At 40.7% G+C, this 24,119-nt stretch overlaps 3 protein-coding genes across 3 annotated transcripts; all 3 read right to left on the reverse strand.

Annotated features, from left to right (window-relative positions):
* Positions 1-218: 218 nt before the first annotated feature.
* trim59 (tripartite motif containing 59) lies at positions 219-7,456 on the reverse strand. Its single transcript, XM_020636122.3, has 5 exons — positions 4,866-7,456; positions 3,482-3,823; positions 3,166-3,387; positions 2,855-3,064; positions 219-1,995 (listed from the first exon to the last, which is right to left on the reverse strand). Exons 1-5 carry the CDS (start codon positions 4,905-4,907, stop codon positions 1,393-1,395), a joined length of 1,419 nt encoding a protein of 472 aa, XP_020491778.2. The 5' UTR covers positions 4,908-7,456; the 3' UTR covers positions 219-1,392.
* Positions 7,457-7,508: 52 nt separating this feature from the next.
* Positions 7,509-18,711, reverse strand: kpna4 (karyopherin alpha 4 (importin alpha 3)). Its single transcript, XM_020636120.3, has 17 exons — positions 18,499-18,711; positions 16,229-16,273; positions 15,952-16,041; positions 14,654-14,683; positions 14,317-14,369; positions 12,924-13,019; positions 12,556-12,641; positions 11,851-11,937; positions 11,586-11,755; positions 10,711-10,755; positions 10,404-10,535; positions 10,064-10,192; positions 9,305-9,409; positions 9,092-9,163; positions 8,729-8,891; positions 8,531-8,625; positions 7,509-7,754 (listed from the first exon to the last, which is right to left on the reverse strand). The coding sequence occupies exons 1-17, from the start codon at positions 18,565-18,567 to the stop codon at positions 7,659-7,661; spliced, it is 1,563 nt and encodes a 520-aa protein (XP_020491776.1). The 5' UTR covers positions 18,568-18,711; the 3' UTR covers positions 7,509-7,658.
* Positions 18,712-20,887: 2,176 nt separating this feature from the next.
* Positions 20,888-22,508, reverse strand: LOC109985726 (ADP-ribosylation factor-like protein 14). Its single transcript, XM_020636125.3, has 2 exons — positions 22,069-22,508; positions 20,888-21,196 (listed from the first exon to the last, which is right to left on the reverse strand). Exons 1-2 carry the CDS (start codon positions 22,381-22,383, stop codon positions 20,888-20,890), a joined length of 624 nt encoding a protein of 207 aa, XP_020491781.1. The 5' UTR covers positions 22,384-22,508.
* Between the last annotated feature and the right edge of the window lie 1,611 nt (positions 22,509-24,119).

Raw genomic sequence — 24,119 nt, forward strand, 5'->3', positions numbered from 1 at the left:
TGTTATGATGATACACAAATGGCCAACTAAGCAGGATATTTTTCACATTCCATTTGAAACTATCAGTCATGACGGGCTCTAGGGTGGTAATCAGGATGTCATTTTTAACACCACAAAGACTACTGTAGCAAGAAGTAAATGGAGCTCACTGCAACACTCACTGAATTGTCTCCTAGATCAAAGATGGCTTTTAAATTGTAAGCACTTGAAAAACAGTCTGAAATCTTTGTCATTTTATTTTAAAACACAGCGAGGACAGACTTACACGGTATAACAGGTTTGTGTAATGAAACATTCAATAGAAACTGCTGATACATTTGTTCAATCCTACATCAAAATAAGATCTTGATCTGTGCTTGAGCAAGAGAGCGACGTGTTCGGGATCCTCTGGTAGAGATTTTTCTCAACAGATTTTTTCAAATGGACTGTGTGCCTGCAGTAAGTACGACCTATTGATCGTGGTGGAGTAACAGTCCACTATAATAAGGCTGCTAAGAGGGCTGAGGTAAAGGCAAGATGGTTAAAGGCACAGAGAGGGAACCACTTAGATGATGATCATCACTGCAACATGATCTGTGGCTTCTGTAGCAGACGCTCTCATCAGACGCTGCACTTCATACCATGTAAACAGGCTGCTGTAAAGAGATACATGCAGCAGCTGTACTGCAGCTCTCTGACACAACTGAAACATCCCACTGCATGATGGGAAAGAAAGGCACCAGTTTAGTACTTAGTGTTTACTGAACACCTTTTCAATGTATCAAATATTTTATTAGTGTTTCATATGATAAAACGTTCAGTAAAGTATTTTGACCATAATGCTGAATAATACACAACAAAGCACAATATAATAAAATAATTCAACATATAAAAGGATTTTTTAACGGCATAGAAATAATATTTTTACATTTTCTGTGGTGCATAAGTAATAAAAAAAACACGTCGTACACGGCTGTCTTCAGGTCTGCACAGGACCTGGGCATCCTCAGATTATCATCTACATACAACAGGTGATGCTTTTTAAAAGGGACTAATTTTGTTAAATTCATTTGAATCCATCCGTTTGTTGAATCCCTTTTCTCTAATAGGACCTAAATTCATTCGCTCACTTGTTGCCTTTTGATCTTTTTTTTTTTTTAAGGATGACTTTGGTGAGGTATTGACAAAAAATAAAATTAAAGCAGGAAATGTTTCTGCAATGCTTTGCTGTCAACTTCTATTGACCACTTTCTTAACATGTTTTTACCGTTGAACATCCACTACACAAAGGGATGTCAAATCAGGAACAGAACAAAAGAAATGTTTGGTTGGATTTTTTTCCTCTACAACAGGAATACTATTGGGAGACTTTCTCAGCTTCAAAATCAACACATGATTCCAGTCAGACCTTTTTCAGTGTGATGTCAGAGTTTGAAATAAGGCAGCCAGCTGCTGGAGGGCCTTTTCTCCCACTGCGGAGAGGAGACAGCTCCATTTGTCTATAGTGGCCTCCATCACTGTGTACGCCGAGCCTGCTGTGTCCCACACAGATGTTACCAGTTCACTGCTCAGACCGTGCACCACCTGACTGAACCGAGAGAGCAGAGAGAAACCCAGTGATGCCCCTCCTACTGGGTTTACCAACATCACCCCCAACAGCAGCAGCAGCCCGAGCAGCACCACAGAAGAAGTCGGCTTTAGGTCCTGCAACCAGCTGCCAGACCGATCCCTCCCAGCTTCGTTTTCCATCACGGCCTCCACACCGCCACATCGGGCGCAGCAGCACAGCTTAGGGACAGGGGCTTCCTCAAGGCTGCCGATGGTCACAGCGGGCCAGTGCTGCTGGAGGAACTCAGCAGCACGCGGGCTGACGGAGAGGTTTATCACAGAGGGCAGAGGGGTTTTAATAAACTCCTCCACCCGCTCTCTGAACAAATGCACCTTATCCAGGAAGACCAGCGGCGAGTCCTCCTCCTCTACCGACGAGCCCAGAGACACCAGGTCCAGCTGCTCCTCCTGCAAGAGAGCAGACTGTTATCTGTGCTGAGGAACACCGGTGCTGCTCAAACAACACAGCCAATCAATCAAGTGGAACTCGGTCATCTGAAAGTAAACTGCTTATCATTTATCAAGCAAGAAAAGTGAGCATTTGAGATTTGGATTCTTAGCAGTAGAAGAATTAGGACTGCAAGAAACGAGAAAAATAAGCAATGTGTGATAAAAATCAATGTTGCAAAAGCAATACAATTAATGTGCAATGCATATTGGCTATAACTCAGTTATGAAGTCTATTCGCTGTTCATCATGTTTTACATGACACCTGTGTTTGCAACTTGTCCCTCCTGCTGAGGGAGAAATCACGGCTCGTTCAAGTCAAATATTTTTTTTGAGTACTGCGATAAATTCAGACTTTTGAAATTGCAGTTAATTGTGCAGTACTAATGTGAAAAAATCAACGTGACTCCATTTGTGACTGACACTGTTTCTAATGTTTTGACCGTTTTAGTGACCGAGCAGAGAGAGGATGGAGAGCTCTGTTAACACACAAGCATCTCTGATATCATTACAAACATCTTGCAATGAGTCATGAAGATGGGAAAATTCCCAATCTCATGAATGCAGCATAAGTGTGAACATCTGTATTTGACAGATTATTGATTTCAGACTGGAAAATCTTAAACCTTTCTGGTCTTTTTTTCCTGAGAATTCAAGATTGGTTTGAGTTCCTCACTTGCCTTTTGTTTTGGCTCCTTGCACGACATCAATGTTATCTAATATGAATGTGTCTTTTCTTGTGGCTAGCTGTCATTGATAAAATATCGCGTTGTTAGAAATAGTCTCTAAATGTGTGACAATGGTGATATTTGAAACACACCTGCAGCTCCTTGACTCTGTGTATGAGGGGGTCGTAGGCCCGTGCCACCTCTGCTCCAGCTTTATCCAGAGCGTCCATGTAGGCGTGTTTCTTCTGAACGAGCACCGCCTCAAGTGTCTGGAAAAACTGATTGACCTCCTGTCGGTCCTGCCTCACCAGACCCTCACAGCGGGCCTTCTCCTGCTCCAGCTGCTCCCCCAGCTCACACACCTGACAGAGGGAAGTTAAACTCATATTTCCATACCAACAGCACAATGGCTTTAAATTGATGCACAACACAGCTTCTGAAACGTATTTGGAGGATTCTTCACCTGTGCCCATCTGCGCTCTGAAAGTCTTGCCAGCAGCAGCGCTGGGGTCTGTTTTTCTCTGATGAAGGCCGCTTGCAGGTCGTCTATGGGATGACCCTGATGTTCCCCAACAGTCAGACACATCCCACAGATCAGCTGTCGATCCTGGATGCAGTACATGTTCAGGGGCTGCCTGTGGTGCTCCTCACAGGGAGGGGGCCGCGGCTCACTTTCATTCTGGTACTGTGAAGATAAGCCGAAAGACATGACTGCAAACACAACGTAAAGGATTGTCCAATAAGAGGGATATTAGACTTTCGGGGTGATTCCCTCCTACTTTCTCAATGATGGCCCGCAGGCAAACGTTGGTGGGCAGAGCTTCCACGCCCGCAGGGGGCAGCTCCACCACACTCCGACAGTTGGGGCATTTCAGCGGCAGGCGGAGAGGGCGCCAGATGGAATAGTTGGTGGACACATGGAGCAGGTTGTCCAGGCAGCTCTTACAGAAGGTATGAGAGCACGGCAGGACTCGCGGATCAGAGAACAGAGAGTAGCACACAGAGCACGTAAGGTCCTCCTCTAGGTTGTCCATGGTGGAGAGACGAGAGGCCGGGCTCAGGATGTAAGGGGGAGGAAGATCCGGCAGGAGAGCAGGGTGGATGAACACTATGTACTTCACCTGTTTAGAAAAATACATTTGCTTGCTGCTACTTTATCATTACAAAAAAAGCAACTTTGACAGAGATAGGAGAGTCAACCAACATCAATATGAAACAGTTCTATGATCAAGTTTACTGTTTTAGCTTTTCAAATGAGTGATAATATAAAATAAAGCGGTCCAATATAAGACATCTGAAGAGGAAACATTATGTTTTCATACAATCACTTGTGTTTCCCTCTTATATTAGCTGTAAGTAAGGGTTTGTCTCTTTTTTACTAAGGAGGTCTTAGACTGAAAAACAACAGAACAGCCAAAAACCTCCTATTAGAGGATCAGTTCTGTTGTTGTGTTCGGCCTCCTTCTCCTCTAGTTACAGCTCGCACCACAGTAACAATAGGAGGCATTATGCCAGAACCCACCCAGTCCCCGCACACACACACACACACACACACACAAACACACATACACACATACACACACGCTTTGTGGTCAGGTCAGGTTCTTCAGATGTCCCCTAAAACCTGATCCATTATGGAGTCGACCTGCATCCTTTAGGCGCCAGGATTTAAACAGGTAACAGGTGTTTCAACAGAGGCTACCTGAACTTAATGCAAACTTGAGCCACATCACAAAACCTGATGGTGACATTTGAAACATAACAGTTTTATTTTTGACCCTACAGTAAAAACACTGTGCAGCACTCACAGGTGAAGTTTGTTTTGGTAAACTCTCTTTAACAATGTTTTCTCATCAATTCGTTAACCACTTTTATTTTACTAAACGAGTCAAATAAAATAAAAATAAAAGTTTTCATCCAAAACCTGAACTCTAGACAACTTAGTCAAAATTAAAAATAACTATTTTTTTTATAACTATCCTTAACAAGGCAACTCAAATCCTTGTGACGTTTAGTTAGTCACATCACTGTTGTTGCGGCTATCTTTCAGTATTTGTTAACGTCTGTTTCGTCGACCAAAGCCGAGGTGTTACAAGATGTTCATTTAAAAAAATAAAATAAAATAAAAGATGTAATAATCGACAGCACTAGAGTCAAACTCACCGTCTGCTCGGAGAAAAGTCTGTCCAAAAACAGTGCTTTCATTTCCTGTTCCTTCTCGTGTTGCCTTCACGGGCTCTCAGTAAATTTCGACAACAGGGAGCAGCAAGACGTGCACATTCAGACGCGTGTGTATAGAACAGGACGAAAAGCTGACGAGTTTCAGTATTAAAATGTTTGTTTTTATATTCTTACTATGGTCTATGCATATTTGTTGCCCTCAGGAGGTACTCGGAATTTTTTTTTTTTGCCATAGGTTCGACCCTTTTTATCGGATTTACTTCCGACGTTTCTGAATGCATCTTTTTCATTTGGAGTAATGCGCATGCGCAGAAACAGTCTCCGTAGCCTATCATGTATTGCCTTTTCTGTATTTGAATTTAAGCCCTGCCGTTAGAGGAGGGGATATTTTGCTTTTTTTTCTTCTTTTTTTTCTTATATATATTTTTTTTAAAAGATAAATCAAGAATATAAACGCTAAAGAATGAGTCACACCACTTATTCACAACAGACCACACACACACTCAGTCTCCCAGTTTGGGTTTCACTATTTATTTTCTTGAAGACAACCTATCCTGTAAAGCCTATCTCCCCAAAAGGTTTTTGGGCAAACCAACTTTTTCCTTCAATGTCATAATTTTAGATTTGAAACCACATGTTTGCTAACAAGGAATGCTGCAAAAAAATAAAAAATACCCCTATGTTCAACAGAAGGTGTATGAGCACAATGTGTAATCATTTACTACAGTGTTTGAAGTTAACACAAAAAAAGAGTAAGCAAGGGTAAGTTTGTACACCTAGCTGGTATAAGAGGAAAGAGGAGTATGGGGGGGGGGCTAAGGACCCTGCAAGGTACTAAAGGTACAGCAATCTTGTTCATGGGTTTATTTATTATTCAGGAGAACCCACTTAGGACAACTCCAGCCTGACATTTGGGACACCTTTTGACCTTGAGAAAAAGGAGGTTAAATCCTCTCTTAGTCTAGCTGAGATATATTAGCAGATTTTTTTTTTTTTTTTTTTAACTGCTGCTCCTGAAGTAAAGTCATTATTTTCTCAAGAATCACTAAAAAGCATCATTAGATTACTCTAGAAAGACAACAAAGATTGTGGTTGTGTGATGCATATTGTAAAGGTCGATGGCTGGTCAAAACCTATGAAACCAACCGACAAACCTTCAGGCCTCACTTCGCAGAACATGTGCAAAACCATAGATTATTTAGCAAGTCGGACACTAGTTGGGGGGGAGGGGGGGTAAGGGAAGGGGAAACGTGTAACATTTAAGCACAGTTTTACTTAAAATGAAAATTACACTGTATCCACAGCCTAAGGAAACTAAAATACCCTAAAAAATAACTGTGCTATAGTTTAGTACATGCAAAGGTTATGATTCACAATCCTACGTGAAATGGCCATTGTTCTCTTCTTCCTTATGGCGACAATACTGCGAAGCAGGGATTCGCTGTGTATTGAAGGAAAAGTAATGAAGTGTCACAAGGGGGAACTGGTCATTTGGTTGATTATAGTGATGGTGTCAATATTTCACAGCATCAAGCCCATGTCTGGTGCGTAGGTTAGGGTCTGTATGAGGGTGGAATACGGTCATCGTCATTCACCTTTACAGAAGCAATGAAACTAAAAGCTGAAAATAAAAAGTATCATAAAAAGGAACACACTGGAGGCAAAAAGAAAAGCCCACAAGCCACCAAATGCATCTTGATACAATGCACTGCTGCTCCATACCTGCCATAGCGTTGTCCAGTGTCAATTAATACTAACTTAACAATACTTCAAAACAAAAAAGTAATCCTTGTGATGACGATTTTTTTTTTTTTTTTTCATTTCCAAAGTTCTTCCTTTCAGGGATTAGAGGATCAGCCTCTCCTTCAAAGGCAGAATTTCTTTCCTGAAACCTTTGCTAACCTCATAGTGTTGCATTTCTAAATTTTGTTTCTCTCCAGATGTTGTGTTTGTATTTTTTATTTTCCCGTCTCTTGCATGCGTTCTCACCCAGCCTTGCATACTCCCAGTCACGCACGCAGCCAAGCACACTCAACTCATCCGTCCATTCTCTCGCACATATGCGACACGCGCAGCCGGACTCCTGGCCCCGCCCACCAGGGGGAGAGGATGATGCCCTGTCGGGGGCTTCGCGTTGGAGGAGATGAACCTGGCTCCTCAGCACTGAGTCCAGTCATTCATACACAATGGGTCCATTCACACACATGTCTGATAGCGTGGCCGATTGGGGGAGGGGCACGTTGAGGGTGGCGCCCTCTGTAGTCGGAGGACCGCAGAATTGTGATGGTTTGTGGTTCATCTCAGTTCGTAATTAAAGTTATTTTCATGGCTGCATTTTGTTGAGTTGTAATATTTCAAGATCTCTTGATTTCTTATTTTTTGATGTCCTTGGTTCTCCCCGGGCAGACATCGAGTTTTTTTGTTGTCATTTGAAGTAGTTTTCCGAAGACGACAGCTCCAATAACAGAAGTTATGTCGGCATGTCTCTCAACACATTCGATGTAGATGTTTTGCTTTTTTGCAACATGTAGCCACTCATTCTCACTCGCACCCACTCGCCATCTCAAACTTCATTTGGGCTGGTTTCCCCTGGAATGCCAAATGAAATCCACACATTTTTCTCTCAGATAAGATGCAGCCATGGATCCCACGAGCCAAGCACAATGGATCAAATTTTTCACACTCTCGCTTTCTCTCGCTCTTTCTCTCCTAATTTTTTTATGTTGAACAGAGTGCTGCATCGTGAACAAAACTCCAGAATACCCCAGATGCCGTCTAGAACTGGAATCCCTCGGCTGGCACGTTGGCGGAGTTAAAGCCGTAAGTCCCGCCCTGGATGGCCTCCGGGACCAGGCTGTTGTCTTCATCGATCTGAAAGGAAGGGGAAGAGGAAGACAAGGGGAGTTTAAAAAAAGCAGATTGATTTTGTGATTCTCTACTATTTTGTCCAAAAACTTTAGTGTGATAAAAAATAAATCCCAAAGTACATTAGCAGGTAATAATGAAAGCTAAAAAAAAAAAAAAGCAAACAGATGGGGGGGGAGAGACAGATAGGCTGATATGCAGGGGCGTGTCCAGACTTTTTTTGACTAGGGTGGCCCCACTGACTTATGGAGGGGTGGCATGAAGTACGTGGGCACACTCGCACTCGCCCTTCTATCCCCACTAATGACATGAACTTCTAAGTAACACAACTTTGAAAAACATAAATCTTCTTAGGCTGATTCTTTAGGGACTCAAAAAGATGCATGAGCCAAGTCACAATTTAAAGTACTTTGTTGTACGCTGTTTAACTTGCAAAAACTCAGTTAGACAGTGTGCATGAATCTTTGCTTGGAAATAATCGTGGAAATATCAAAGCATGTATAGAATTTATTTACAACTAAAAGTACTAAAAAACAAAGCTACTTAATTTACACTAAAAGAAAACTACCAGCAGAGTGTTATCCAGAACAGTTCAAAACTGAAGTCTTGCCTCTGATTAAGCAAATAGCCAATCATAGATTTGTGGATGGCCAATCAGATTTCAAGGGGGTCCCATGCCCTAACGCTAACTTTAACCCACCCCTGGACACACCCCTGTTGATATGTAATGATAAAATTAACTTCTAAAGGTGAAAATCTAACTGCATCCACTTGTAACTTACATCATCAGATGAGAAGAATTGATCAATAATTTCATATGCCAATTTGTAGATATCTTCATTTTCATGATTCTGCAGTTGCTCCACCTTTTCCAAACCTGAGGAACAAAGAAAATAAGAAATCAAATACCATTAAATCACACATGAACAACTTTTGGTCACAGCTACAAAAAAAACTGAACTGGTAAAAATAAAACGAACCTCCACATTCTTCAATGAGGTTAGCGATGGTTTCAGCCTCATCGTCTGCCATCTTGAGGATATTGCTGAGGCCATCGAGCACAACCTGCACAACCTGAGCGTCTTTAACTGTCAGCAGGTTGCAGAATGGAGGGATTACCTGCTTTTCAATCAGGTGTGCTACCTGTAGGACAGCAGACAATGGCATGTATTACAGTACATATTGAGTCTGACAAAATACAGAAAGAAGGAATACATCAACAGCAGCAGGTCCGGTTTTACTGACAGTATCTGCTGATGTGATGTTGCATGTTCAGATTTTAGCATTAAATGTGAAAAAGTGATACACTCGTAAGAAGAAAAAAATATATATATTTTTTCTACCTGATCTTTTCTTCCACTTATTGTCAGGTTGCTGATGGCCCATGCTGCTTCCTTCTGAGTGCCGAAGTCACCCTAAAAAAACATTAAGGGTGAGTTACATGGATTTTTCCCAAACATCAAATCAAACATGAGCCACTTGAATGTCAAACACTTTTCTTTTTTTTTTTTTCTTTTTCTTTTTTTTTTTTTTTAAATAGGAATAGTTTTACACACCTTGTCCAGCAGGTGTATGATCATGGGGACTAGCTTGGCTTCGATCACAGCCTGCACCTGCTGCTGGTTACCCGCTGTGATGTTGGAAAGGAACCACACTGCCTCCTACAGGACAAACATCAAAATTAAAAGACTGACAGGTTTCCACCTTTCAGACAGACAGTGGAGCCACAGAGGTTCACATGTGTACGGGTTTTCTACTAAACAAAGATGCTGAAGGGTCATCATGTCAAACAATCAGTGTGTTTTAGTGTCTGAACTGGATCAGAATCCAGAGGTCAAACCTGTGAAGTTGACCTCTGGTCGAGACAGAGTGCTGAGGGATGGGCGAGGGTGGTTTTGAGGCTCTAATCATCAACCATGTCACAAGTAAGGGCCTCTTTTTAAGTGACAGGTCTCAGATGCACTCCGATATCAGCAGAGACATGATGTCTTCAGCACCCTGTGGCCACCAACCCATGGTGTCACACATACAATCACATGCACACAGATAGCCCTGCCCCCCTCCCCCTCCCACAAATCTGTCTACAAATACCCCCCTCCCCTCCCCTCCCCTCCACCATGGATCCTCTTCGTCGTCGTCTTCTTCTTCTTCATCTTCACAATTCTTTGTAATGGACTGCTACTAGAACCTATCTGACCCGCCTGTACCTCTCACACAGCATTCATACAAGCACCAAGTCTCTGATTTCATCACTTCCAGAGATTGACAGGGGAATGTGTACTTGTGTAAGAGGGAGCGAGTGGAGCGTGTCTTACCTTGTTGATCTTCTCCTTTGGGTGTGTGAGGAGTGCAGGGAAGTGGCTGAGCGCGTCACAGTTGAGCACCACCTGGGTCTGTTCATCAGTGCCAGTCACAATGTTCCCAACAGCCCTCAGGGCAGCAGTCTGTTTGTGGAGAGTAGAAATGGTATGATAAAAGTGCTTTTCAAGGATACTTAATGTTTTTTTTTAAAAATACTTTTAAGCAAGATAATCTCTGTATAATGTTGGTGCAGCCCTGTAATGAATGATACATATCTACAGTTGATATAATGTTTGTAATACACAGCAAAAAGTCATAAATATAACTCATTTAAATACTGTTTTCTCTTCATACCTGGACTTTGACTTCCTGGTGACTGAGTAGGGGTACCAGATGGGGAACGATGCCGGAGTCTATGACCATCTGGATCTGCTCGTTCCCAGCGTCCGTGAGATACGAAAGAGCCCACACTGTGTCGACCAAGATCTGGAGGTAGCAGAGGGGGGGGGGGAAACACCAATGAATACCTTCTCCTTCCTATAAAAACTTCTTACAATCATTATGATTGATCAGGGGCTTCAGTTTAGGTTATATTAACACTGCTGAAGACTAAAGGCACCACAGCATACTAAAACAGAAGTGGACAAATCAGAATACTCACACTGACATCAGTATGGTGGATCAGCACGCAGAGAGCTGGCAGGATCTGGAAAAAAAAAGAAGAAAAGAGAGCTGTCAACGCTGAGTGACGTGAAAAAAACATCACCAAGATTCCCGTTCGTCAAGTGTCAGTAAGCATTGATGGATCACACACCACAACACCTGATAGACCTGAAGTAATTTCAACAGCAACACACTGACGTTTGCCACATTCAACCAGGTTACAGAGAACATAAATAGAGCTTCAGATATCCAACAAATCACCACAGCCCTCTGAGATCTAAGGGTGTTAGAGGTAGAGTGTATTCTCTTACATATAAAAAGAAGAAGGCAGTAGAATAAGACTAGTGAGCAATAATTCCACAGAGTAGGACTTTCCTCATGTTACCATTTTTTTTTTTTGCAGTTTGCAACACAGATTGCAATGTAGCTTTCTTTTGTATTCACTGCTCAGGGCTAAGATAAAGAAATCCTTAATGTTTCCCAAATTTAACAAATATGTTATCTTATCAAAGAGATTTTTTTCTCAATCTTAACTTTGATGATTCTCAAGTGTGTCCTTGCTTTGGCGAACCATGTTAAGAACCATGTTGGATCAAAACATTTCCCTTTCTCATAAATTGGGAAAGTACAGCGCATCCTCTCCTATCAGTTGAGCCAATGGTGGCATTTTAAACACAGTGTCATACAAGAATGAAAGGCTGTGTGTATCACCTTCTGCTTTTCCAGATCAGGACATAATGCGTCTGAAAATGTATATGATAACTCAGGTACCCCACTCATAAATGTCAAATATTAATATTCCATAAACACCCCATTCACCCAAAATCATACAAACGACCTCCTTATTCAGCCTCCCACTACACTCATACACACCTCCTGAATCGTCTCCATAGGTGGAGGCGGGTCCTTGTGGCGGCACAGGTTGACCATGACCCAGGTGACATTGCGGAGGAAGGTGATGGGGATGGAGGGGCTGATGAAGGAGAGCAGGGGCTTGACCACACCCAAACTGATCACGTAGTCTCTGCACTGAGGGCCATCACCTGAACAACACACACAGACATAAAGGTGACGCACATGTCGACATGGGATTGAATACAATTCTGACACACTCCTGTTAGCGCCGACGGTGACTCACCTATGATGTTGCCGAGGGCCCAGACAGCCTGTTCACACACATTCTGGTGGGGAGATTGAAGCAGCCTCAGGAACAGCGGCACAGCATCTACAGTGTACAGGGGAGGGGGTGTCATACTTTTAATGGCCACTCAGGCAGACTTAAACACCAGACTTTTTTAGATTTATAAGTTCATTCCATAAAATTGGAGATTACCCGAGAACTAATAAGTGGACAATGAATGCCCCAACAAATAAAGATCTTCGAAAGACATTACAATCAGTGAAGGCTCATACGGCTTCTTATGCAAGGACAGAGATATTTTAACCCTGTCATGTTTCAGTTTTCTTTATTCCAGCTTGTCATTAGGGCTGCCACCGAATAAGATCACAAAAAAAAAAAAACTTTGGAAGCATGGTGACAAGAATATCCCATGAACCATTTTTAAAAGGGTCAAAGACTGAATAAATCAAATATTACCAAGCCGGCCATAACAAAGGTTAACGACTGCTATCCAAATATTAAGGTAAACATGGTAAGTGTGGTTGCTCTGGACAGATTTCCTTTTTTTTAAGTTTTAATAATATTATACCTCGTAACTTTGGAACAATCCCACCGAGATAAAACTGACAATTACAAGTGCGTGTCCCATACAGTACATGTGATGGAAATTAAAATCAAGAGGGGAGGGGGTGTAGTGATATGTTGTGATGTTGTGACACTTACTGGACTGGACCACAGCTTGGGTCTGCTCTGAGGTACCGGACGCTATGTTGGTTAATGCCCAGGCTGCCTCAAACTGCAGGGACGGGCTGTAGAGAGGTGAGGGATGGAAAAAAGAAGCAGTGAGTGTGATTGGGTTGCCGTTTGAAAAGGATGCTGATGAGTCATGTATAATTTTTTTTCCCCTCCACTCCTGGAGGGCGAAAACTAGAGCACATTTACATAACTGCAACAACTCTCAGATGGGCTAAACCCTGCCGGATCATTTGCTTAACTTAGAAGTGAATATAAACTTAACATCATCAGGGTCTACTAATGCTGTAATTATTTCAAATGAGGAATGCAGAAAAACAGAATATGAAGGTGCTTACTTGTCCTCTCTCTCCAGGCAGAGGACCAGAATAGGAAGAATCCCAGACTTTATCAGGTCATCAATGGGAGGGTTACGGTCACTGGACAACAACTTCCTGCAAAAGCAAAGCGAAAAAACAAGACCCATTACTCACACATTCACCCTCACACAGTTTAGTATCTACACAAAGAGAGAAAAAGTTAAAGAATGTGAATGGTCTACATGTTATAAGTTCCAAAAACACCAACATTACACAACAACGGGTACATTGTGAGGGCATCTGCAGTATCAAGATACAACTGCAGGTTAGACTTCAGGGAACAGAGAATAACAGGCAAAGAAATAAATGAAATACAAACGGGTCCTACAACATGAACCAGTTTCACTTATTCAGTTAAACTATAACGAAAAGGACACAGCATTAAAAAAGGACCGCACTACAACGGCCAGTAATCAGTTGGGAATAACTTGCTGTAAATCACTAGTGTCTAACTAAACCGGAAAAACTCAGCTGCTAAAATTTCGCTTATACTATTTGCAGGATGCAATAACAGATGAACAACATGTGAATCTGGATTATATTTAATCTGCCACTGTTAGTGTGCATACAAAAGATCAGCATGAAACAGCAGATCTCCAGATATCAGTAACTAACATTTTACTTATGGCTTGTAATGATTAGCTAAAGGCAGGGGAATCATGACCTTTAGAGAAGCTAACTATAAAGCACCAGCCCTTTCTTACACCTCCCTCCAAAGTCACTTCCTTAGAACATATGTGCACCGCCTCAGTTTAGAGTGCAGGGGGAGTACATGAGGGAACGTTTGCGGGAGCAGAAAAGTGCATTGTTGCCATTTCTTTCTGTATCAAACTCTGCTTCTGCCATTCCCGTGCAGCTCGCTTGCTAGCTTAAGCTTGTTGAACTCTCCTGTCCTTCACAATTAGTGCAAAGGAAGAGTTTGCACAGAAGGAAGGTGGATTAGAAGCAGGCTGATAGCCCATCCAATCATATCGCGAGAGTCTGAGAATTTACTCATCTTTGTAGTTTGTGACGAGTTGCATGCTCTATTCTTACTAAAAAAAAAAAAAAGACGCCGGGCTTTACTCCCCTTTTTTTGTCATTGTCTGTCATCACTTTTACAGAGTAATATAACAAAAGTGAAATAAGCCGCCACATCTCAAAACAAATACAGCAGCATTCAGCTGAACTTTTCACAAAGTCTAGTTCCAGTTGCCTGATCTCTTCAGATGGCAAAGCCTACCTAGACACTTATAAACTGTGTGCATCCATATGACATTAGCAGCAATGTGACATTAAACGATAATATATATAGACATCAGTTTTTGGTCAACAACTGCTGGTGTAAAGGTGGTGCATTACAGTCTGAAAGTGTTAGGCTGTGTGCTCCTACCTTGCAGCCTGAACAGCACTCAGCTGGACTCCTTGGTTATCACTGGTAGCATTCTGCAATATAAACAAAATGAAATTGACTCTTATACAATATTTTAATTGTTAAATATATTACAAGAGTCCCTATACAGTCAGAGGTATGGAAGTTAATAATACTAATATACAGATATCCAAGCTACACATAAGACAGCTTTCAAGCTTCTTCAACACTTTAACTCAATATTGTTCAACCTTAATGATTTACATTAGAGGCTAAGAGTTCAGTTCTGATGCTTAATATACTGCTCCTTGAGTTCAAGTTGAATGATGACCAAGAATAATAAATATATCATACTTACTTGTACTATTGCTTCAAGAGAGGTGTTTTGCTGTAAAATACAAAAGTTGGAATGTCACACATTTGTAACACATGCAGTATGCAATGTCAAAAGTTACAAAAAGATCACTAACAGGTTACATTATAAACTGCTGGTAAGTTCAAAGAAAAAGCCTAAAGTAATCTGATCTCCCTGGAGGGGGGGGGGGGGTTCATATCCTGGCATGACCAAACAAGACTGAGCAGACATCTGTTGGTGTCCTAAAATTACTTTTGTATGCGACGTTAAAAAGGAAGGAAGGAAAGTCACCAAAGCAGTGCTGACCACAGAGAAGTGAGGCTGATGGCTGCCACCAGAACAATGTAGTAACTGGCATTCTCACTTGGACCAAGTTGGCGTAACAAAGCGTCAGCAGGGCCGGACGTGCAGGCCAGCATTCAACAGGATCACTTGCCAACTGGCAACCTCACCTGATGCCCTCTTCTGGAGTTCAACACCAAATGTAGGCCAGCTCTGTTATGGACCCCGAGTATCACTTCATATCCAGCACTATGACTTTAAGCCTCATTCTAAAAAAGCAGATATCTGCATCTAATGGACCATGAATCCTCCGATCACTCATAACAAAAGTCAAAACGGAAAAAAAAGACAAACACAAACCCTGCATGCAAATATGAAAGTACTCGCAGTAGATTCATATTTGTGTGTTTACACTACGCTGCTGGGGAAGATTTAACAGACAACCATGGCCTAGTTGGGTCTAGGGAAATGAATAGTGGTGATAAGAACTCAGACAAGAGCAGAGAAAAAAGATATCTAAAGAAAGCTGAGGGGCATTTTTGTAAACATCTGATATCAGAAGACGGCATATAAAATCTAATAAGCTCAGCAGGCAAAAAAAATAACCAAGAAGGCGTCAAACTGATTAAACAAATACATTTGTTATTTTCTAACCATGTAAACAGACCCAGTGCAGCTTAGGAAGTACATCTGCAAGCTCACGCACAAATAGTTCTCTAGTGCGCTGCAGTGAGTTACCATGTCATTGTTGATATACTGCTAAGCAGCCTGTTTAAGTCAGCCCTCTCAATACCAATCTGCTGTTACTGTGATTGAATATCTGAACTGCTGAGTAGCCATTTTTAATAGCACCACATGTAGAGCACGTTAGTTGTGGTGGGCTTCTTGATCAGTCCACTTTTTGTGGCGTTAGCCTAAAAAAATAAAGATCTGATGTGTGCAAACGCTACATCCATAAAGGGATGAACATGTTCCGTTGAGCTTTATGCTTTACAGTGAGTGAAAGAAATGTAACGTACCGATCTGAAATCTCCGTCAACATCAGAGTCCTCACAGATGTCTTCATGGGGCACATTTCTCCTCTTCAGAAGGTGCTCATCTCTTTTGTTCTGTGATGGGGGCCACAAAATTTAAATCTCATGTATACTCCAGCAGAAATTCATAATGATAACAGGGAAACAAACACATCTTCAACCCTTATTTTAGAAACAAACGGCAAATAATAAAATACAGAATTTAAAAACATAAATCACTTGGTGTTTTTAGTTGACACCCCCATATGAGAGAATGATTTACCTTTCTGAGTTCCACCACTACCTCGGTCCTCTGTCTTCTCATAGTCTGTGGGAAAGACGGTTCATTAGTATTATATAACAAGGAACTTTAATCCCAACCATGGGATGCCAAGACAGTGACACAAGCTAGGACATTAAATTTGGGAACAGTCTGAGATCAGGATCCAGTTTGTGCAGCCAGAGATGAACTGCAGTGTCATTCATACCCTCAGCATAAAGTCAGCAGCCTGCTCACAGCATATGACAGCATCCAAACACTCTAGTCATTAGTCTGAAATTGTGTGATTCAGCACGTTACGCAAAACTTTGTCTCATCAAGTCAGCTTATCCAATCCATGGTTTTCTCTGATGAACTAGTTTAATGTAGCTTCTTCCACACCAGGAACACAGGCCACAACTCTGTTAACCTAACTGTGCTACACATACTTGCATTTGATATCGGATGTGGTTTTTCGCAAAAAGTAAAAAAAATATATATGCATTATTGTATTAGTTGCAATAAAACATATTAAAAGTATTTATAAAGAGATTTAAATGTAGACAACTGATAGACACGAATCATATACTGTTCCTACCTCTAAAATGTGGTTAGAAAATCTAACTAACACTCTCCATTTGGAAAGGATAAGATATGTTCTGAAGGACAGACTTCAACAATTCAATAAAACCCCTTGTATCATATCTTGCAACCGCTGGCCGAATACAACAGTCCTCGTCCTAGCACAGACTGTAAAACAACTGAGATGGTTGAAGAGTGAAGGTCTCTAAGGGTGGGGGGTAAGGGTTGGGTGGGTGTGTGTGTTTTTTTTTTTTATCTTAGTATTATTTGTACCCTGTTCTTTACATTGCATGTTATTGCACTTCATTTCTCAACTACCTTATTTAAACATTACATCTGTGCCTATCAATATATCTGAGCTTCAAATAACATCAGGGGTTACATGCACAATTGTAATAACTATAAAAAAAAACGAGTCTGAAATATATTGTTGAATGTATATGTAGCTGAGAAACGAATCATATCTGTTCATAAATTGTCATAATCATGTCAAAATTATAAAATACACAATTTCTTTTTGATAAACTCGTATTGTGATACACATCATATCCTAAGTTTGGTGAAGTGTTTCCCACCTCATCAAAGTTGATTTTAAGGAAGCAGTATTAGCTTGGTGGACCATATTTTAGAAGGGAACCTGGATTTAGCCACCATGAGACAATAGGAGGACCAGCTTGTTGTGTGTTCATCACTGACCGACCTCCAGTCACTACATTAACTTATGAGCATGTTACCAGTTACTGATGTCTGTGTGTGTGTGTGTGTGTGTGTGTGTGTGAGGGGGGGGGGGGACAGAAACTACTAGTCAAACAGGATGTGTGAGTGTGTGCCGTGTTCAAACACATGTTAAAACATCCTCTTCTAACAACAACGAAGCAAGAGTCAAGCAGACTGCAAATCAACTGGTTTACTGATGGATCCAGCGTTAAGTAGCTCTGATCTCTGCCCGTCATGTGATCCTGTTAACGAAGCGTGATGGTCCGAGCTCTCTACGCAATGTGTCACGTTAATTAATCTACAGAACAACATTTTAAAACACAGTGACATGATACACATAACACATGTAATTAACCAGCTACTAGGCCAACTGGTTTCCGCCATTGTTTTTGGTCATAAAAGACGGGGGATGGGTGGACCTGCAAGCCACCCAGGAACACCGAGCTTAACGGCGGCTAGCACGGGAGCTAGCACGCAGGTTAGCTCAACTGCGGTGTCAAAATAGCGCCAATTGAAGCTGTTTTTTTTTTTTTTGCTCATCAACGACAACTTCAACATCGTTTTTATTTACTTTAAAGATGTGTATTTAACCTATTCATTGGCTAACATATCGACCAAAGCCGATTCCCGTGGGTGATGTGCTTCAGTTTTAAGTTAGCATGTGGGCCTGGCTAACCGCTAGCTACCTAGCAGAGCTCGTCTAGCGGAGGCGATGAACTCCCGACTCGGCTTTTTTTCTGAACATGTTTCATAACCAACCGCGGGCTTTAAAAAGTTCGCCACAAAACCCAAAGTGAAACACAACGATGAAAGAGTCCAACTAAGGCCAGCGATCATTAAACGGGTTACATGCGAAGGCCCCGGCCCCCGAGGTTCTGGGTACAAAGTTCCCGATGGTGGAAATTAGAAACGACGTCACAAGGAAGCCAGAAGGCAGAAGCTTGGCCGTGAAACAAGAGCCGATCCTCGACAACCAAAACCTGCGTGGCTTTTACCTCCAAATCTCGGCCCTTGTTCTTGAAATTCTTCAGCCGCTGGTTGTCCAGTTTCTCGTTGTCGGCCATGTTAGCAGTTCTGGTTACGATAAATAAGACTGGAGCTCGTGGATTTTTTTTTTAGCTTGCTAGCTATCCTTTTCTGGTTTCCTTTTTCTCCGCCTTCGCTAACGGACTACTTTCTGCTGCTGTCCGCGGTGCATACTGGGAATGCCGGTGGAGGAGGCGACCTCGGACTGGCGTAGAGGAAAGGGTGGGGAAATCCCCTTTACTCTCATTGGCTTCCACTGTGAACATGAAATGTGCAGGGCCAGCGCCACATAACAACATACTAACTTATATTAATGCAGCATCGTAAACACTCAATTCGTACAATTTCATAAGTAAATACTGTCTTTTTTTTAAATTAAATAAAAACTTTATTTCATGTCGACAAAACAATACTGTACCATGGTACGAGGTTAAAAGATGTTACTGTTTTATTATTTAAATGTGTTGAATGTGAGCACATGTGTGTGGAAGCCAATTTCCGCCAGTAAAAATAAAATAAAATAAAAATGAAAATAATAAAGTCTCATAATTTTGACTTTTTATCTCATTATTATGACTTATCTCATTATTATGACTTTATATCTCATTATTATGACTTTATATCTCATTATTATGACTTTTTATCTCATTATTTCGACTTATCTCATTATTATGACTTTCTATCTCATTATTATGACTTTCTATCTCATTATTTTGACTTATCTCATTATTATGACTTTCTATCTCATTATTATGACTTTCTATCTCATTATTTTGACTTATCTCATTATTATGACTTTCTATCTCATTATTTTGACTTATCTCATTATTATGACTTTATATCTCATTGTTATGACTTTTTATCTCATAATTTCAACTTTTTATCTCATTATTTTGCCTTTTTATCTCATTATTATGACTTTATATCTCATTATAATGACTTTTTATCTCATAATTTCAACTTTTTATCTCATTATTTTGATTTATCTCATTATTATGACTTTCTATCTAATAATTTTGACTTTTTATCTCATAATTTTGACTTTTTATCTCAATTTTCACTTTTTATCTCATTATTATGACTTTATTATTTTCATTTTTATTTTTTTAACTGGCGGAAATGGGCTTCCATACATGTGTACATCAATTAAACATACTGTGGACAACCCTTGAATTACTCTTCATATCTTCTAGTCCCACTCCGCTGATGGCTGAACATGGCTGGATGAACCAGGCCCTGCCCTCACACACTCGTCTCAACTCCAGTTTTAGGCAGAGAGACTCGGGGCTCAGAGCTCCATGAAGGTCCTGTTTGTTGGCAAGAACTACGAGAGGAACTCCTCTGAGACTCTCATACCTCATGACCTGGGAAATTGAGAAAAAATAAGAAACAAGGAACGCTTTTGTGATTGTGATTTTCTTTTACGGCGATGCTAGAACACAACCTTCTCAACTTTTAAATTTTCTTAAAAGTTCTTAAATTTTCCTCAAAATTATCAATTGCAATTTAATTTGTGAAGTGTTGTTGACTTCATTGAAAAAGAGTATTTATTGCCAAGTGCCTTATTTTGTTTCTGTGTACAGTTTTTCCTTGTTCAAAAGTAAATAGAAAAGGGAAAATTGTGATTAAAACCGAATAACTAGGTGATGATACCAATTTCATTTGAGTCAGTAAAGATTAATTTATTTTATAACAGAGTTCACTATAACAGCCTCATCAATTTTAAAATTAAAAACACTTTATTTCATGTCGACAAAACAATACTGTACCATGGTACGAGGTTAACAGATGTTACTGTTTTATTATTTAAATGTGTTGAATGTGAGCACATGTTTACATCAAAATCACATTTGTATTTTTTGTGATTAGTGTTGGTGAAGGGAATCAGTTAAATATATTGTGGATAACCTTTGCAGTGCCACTCATAATAAACAAAAGAACTCGTAATAAACAGAAGGCACATAACAGGAAGTTGTCATATTTCACTAAAAGTGACACAAATAAAAAATAAATACATGTTCAACTAAAAAAGAGCACTTCTTGGAGCCATCAAACAAAAAGTGGGGCTTAATCATGTATTGAATGTAAACTCACAGACTGAACGTGTTTGCCACGACTCAGTTCTGCTGTTTTCTTAAAGTTCTCCTCATAATTCAAGATTCATATCAGCCTTCTCATAGGTCATAACCATGATTCAACTTCACTAGCAGTGACCTGATGTTCTTTCAGACACAGAAATTAAAACTTAAAGACTGTGCTTGTGCTTTTCCTTTTGTTTTGGCCACACTGAGGCCATTTGTTGATGTTGAGAAATAATCCTCATCACAAGAATGAATCTTTCAGTAAAGTCTTCGTCCATCACCTCCTGCACAGTATGACTTGTTTCACAGCTGTGACACTGAAGCCTTTAGACCTCATCTTAACCTTTATGTCCTCTTGAGTCTGTTTCAGTGGCGTCTTCATCAGATAGACGATCCTCCTGAAACCTTCCTCTAGTCCCACTCCGCTGATGGCTGAACATGGCTGGATGAACCAGGCCCTGCCCTCACACACTCGTCTCAACTCCAGTTTTAGGCAGAGTGACTCGGGGCTCAGAGCTCCATGAAGGTCCTGTTTGTTTGCAAGAACTACGAGAGGAACTCCTCTGAGACTCTCATACCTCATGACCTGGGAAATTGAGAAAAAATAAGAAACAAAGAATGCTTTAATTACTACAATTTAAGACAAATTGTTCAGATTAATTTATCTATTTTTAACTATCACCTACTAAGCATAAAGCAGAAACACTCAATATATAATTTAGAGCATCCTTAAATGTAGTTGTAAACAAATAAAGACATTTTTATGGTAAATCGATTAAGAACTCTTCACTGGTCCATCTGATAGACAGTGATTAACAGCACAATGCAGATAAAACATATTTTAGACATTATCACAGTAAAACCTCGCGATGAGTGATACATTCGACTGTTTAAAGAAAGCAGGGTGAGATTGTTTCTTGTTAAACTCACTACAGGACAAAATCTGCTAAAAGATAGGACTTACTTATTTGTTCACAGGAGGAGACAAAGTGACACAAACCGAAAGGAGACAGGGCACTTTAAAATGTTCTTGTAATTGTTTAAAATTGTAGTTCATTAAGCTTATAAGCTTTTTGCTTATTCCATTCATAAAAGCCTCAAGTAAGTCAAGTATAATTCTCTGCTTTGAATGACTGTATCTCAAGGTTTTACCACCAAAACAGGTTCTCCCACCAAAACAGGTTCTTCACCCTCACTCAAAACAAACTGAATCTGTTTAAATTTCAAAAGTTAAACTTCGGACTTCTCCTATTTCATTTAAAAGTATTTTGTCAGTGTTAGTGTAGTTCATGCATTTAATTATTTAAAGTTTCATATTTGATAACAAGCTGTGAAGTCATAAAATCAGCTCTGATGTTTTAAAGTGAGTGGAGTGTTGCTTTAGCAATCATATACTGTTGCTGAATATGAATATGGGGTGTTTTTTTTAAATAATCAAATATCCTCTGATTTAATTACCCGATGCAGTTCCTTGCGAGCCTCGTCCAGCCTCTTCTGGTCCCAGCTGTCCACCACAAACACCAGTCCTGCTGTATCCGTGTAGTGATGCCTCCAGTGGGGCCTCATCTTCCTCTGACCCCCCACGTCCCACACTGTCAGGCCCGGGCTGCTCCTGTCTGTCTCCAGCGGCTCCACGTTGAACCCAACAGTGGGCACGGTCACCACGCTCTCATTGTACTTGAGTTTGTAGAGCAGGGTGGTCTTTCCTGATCCGTCCAGGCCCAGCATCAGGACCTGCGCTTGTTTCTGAGGCTTGGATCCATACATGCCCATGGCCTTCACACTGCAGCCTGTGTCTATATATGAGAAAATGTATAGCTTCTTCCACTTGTATAGCTGTGTAAACTAAGTAGTCTGCACGCAGTGTCTCCCTTTGTGCTGTCTATCTGTAGGCTTAGTGTGTCTGCTCGCTCTGCTATCAGTATGCTTTATGTACACACAGGCAGAGAGATCCCTCCCCCACTGTTGTGATAGGATTCCTTCTGTCCCTGCATGGCTTTCAGTAAACCTATTTATATCCAAAGTGACGATGCAACTAAGTGGGAATACATGCAGTTCTCTGGTTACATCAGTACAGTCAGTGGAGTCATACCACACCTGCCCCGGATCATCACACATACACACCAGCAAGCAGGAAGTCCATGTTCGGAACAACGGGAAGATTGTGTGTCTTCTTGGCTGGATGTCCCACAGCAGTGACATCACAGGGACTTTTGGGAGGATTACTTACCCAGGCTTATTGGTAAATGTAGTTTCATATTTAAACTTACAAGTGGTTGACTGAAGACTGCTAACCTTTATTCAAGAATGAATATAAAATAAATATACATGTACATCTTTAATTATTATGATGGACCATAACACTTTCACTTGATGTAAATAGTAAATATTACTCGACTGGTCTTCAACCTACTCAAAAGAGCACGTCACTCCGCTGTTCATCTCCCTACACTGGCTCCCAGTTACTGCTCACAGATCTTTTATAGTTCCTTGCTTGTGTTGTACTTACTCTCCGATGTATGTCGCTCTGGCATCTCTGTTCTATTATTATGAGGGATTCAAGAAATCACTGATGACCAGTACCACGTAACTTATCAGAGAGTAGTTGTTTCAGTAGCAAAATAAATGCAGTCCATAGCCCAGCTCTTACAAAATGATAAATAGAATGTGCAATAACAAACATCCTATAATAACCTGATGGGCTCACAGACTGTTAACAAGCTTTTCAGAAGTTGTTAAACTTTAGGTCTGACCCTAAACCTCCCCCCCCCCATAGTGTCTGGTTTTTACCGAGATACCGATTACACCAAAGTGCAAATCTCTACAGCATGCATGTAACACAAATACTTATATAAACAACATGAAAAATATTATCATTAATCAATTTTATAATTGCGAGAGTTCTCACAGTTAAATAATACATTCTGCACGTTAGTGTGGTCAGAACTGCAGCCTCACAGCAGAACTATTCTAATTTTAGCAGCGAGGAAAAAGCAGTCTGTTTCATTCTATTGCAATTTTGCATATGTTGATGTATGAAATCTTTAGTGTTTGTAAAATTAAATAGGACTTCTGTTGTTGGTGAGAAAACATTACGCTTCCTCTTGTGGTTATTGATCCTCAATTTCCAGGGTGTAAAGTTTTAGTTCTTTAAAGCTGTTAATGGGCCACACACTTAATGGATAGGTGGTTATAATGATTGTTCTTTCCTGTTGACGCTCCTGCCAATGACCGTGTGCTTGACACATTCAATTATTGCGCCAACAGCCTCACCTTGTAGCTCAAATTAACACGGCCTGATGTGATATTCCAAGATGATTAATTTTAGCCAAGATGTATAAATGTGGACGCTTAACAAGTCTGTGGTGTTTGAGTTGTGACAGTTCCACCTGCAGGTGGTGTTAAAGGTTACACATGAAAAAGGCCTCAGATAAACCTGCAGTGACTGAAGCTATCATCTGCCAGTTATGGAAATTTGTCGGGGAATTTAACAAATTACTCACCTTTTC

The sequence above is a fragment of the Labrus bergylta genome, chromosome 11 (assembly GCF_963930695.1).
Source record: "Labrus bergylta chromosome 11, fLabBer1.1, whole genome shotgun sequence".
NCBI classification, from domain to species: domain Eukaryota; kingdom Metazoa; phylum Chordata; class Actinopteri; order Labriformes; family Labridae; genus Labrus; species Labrus bergylta.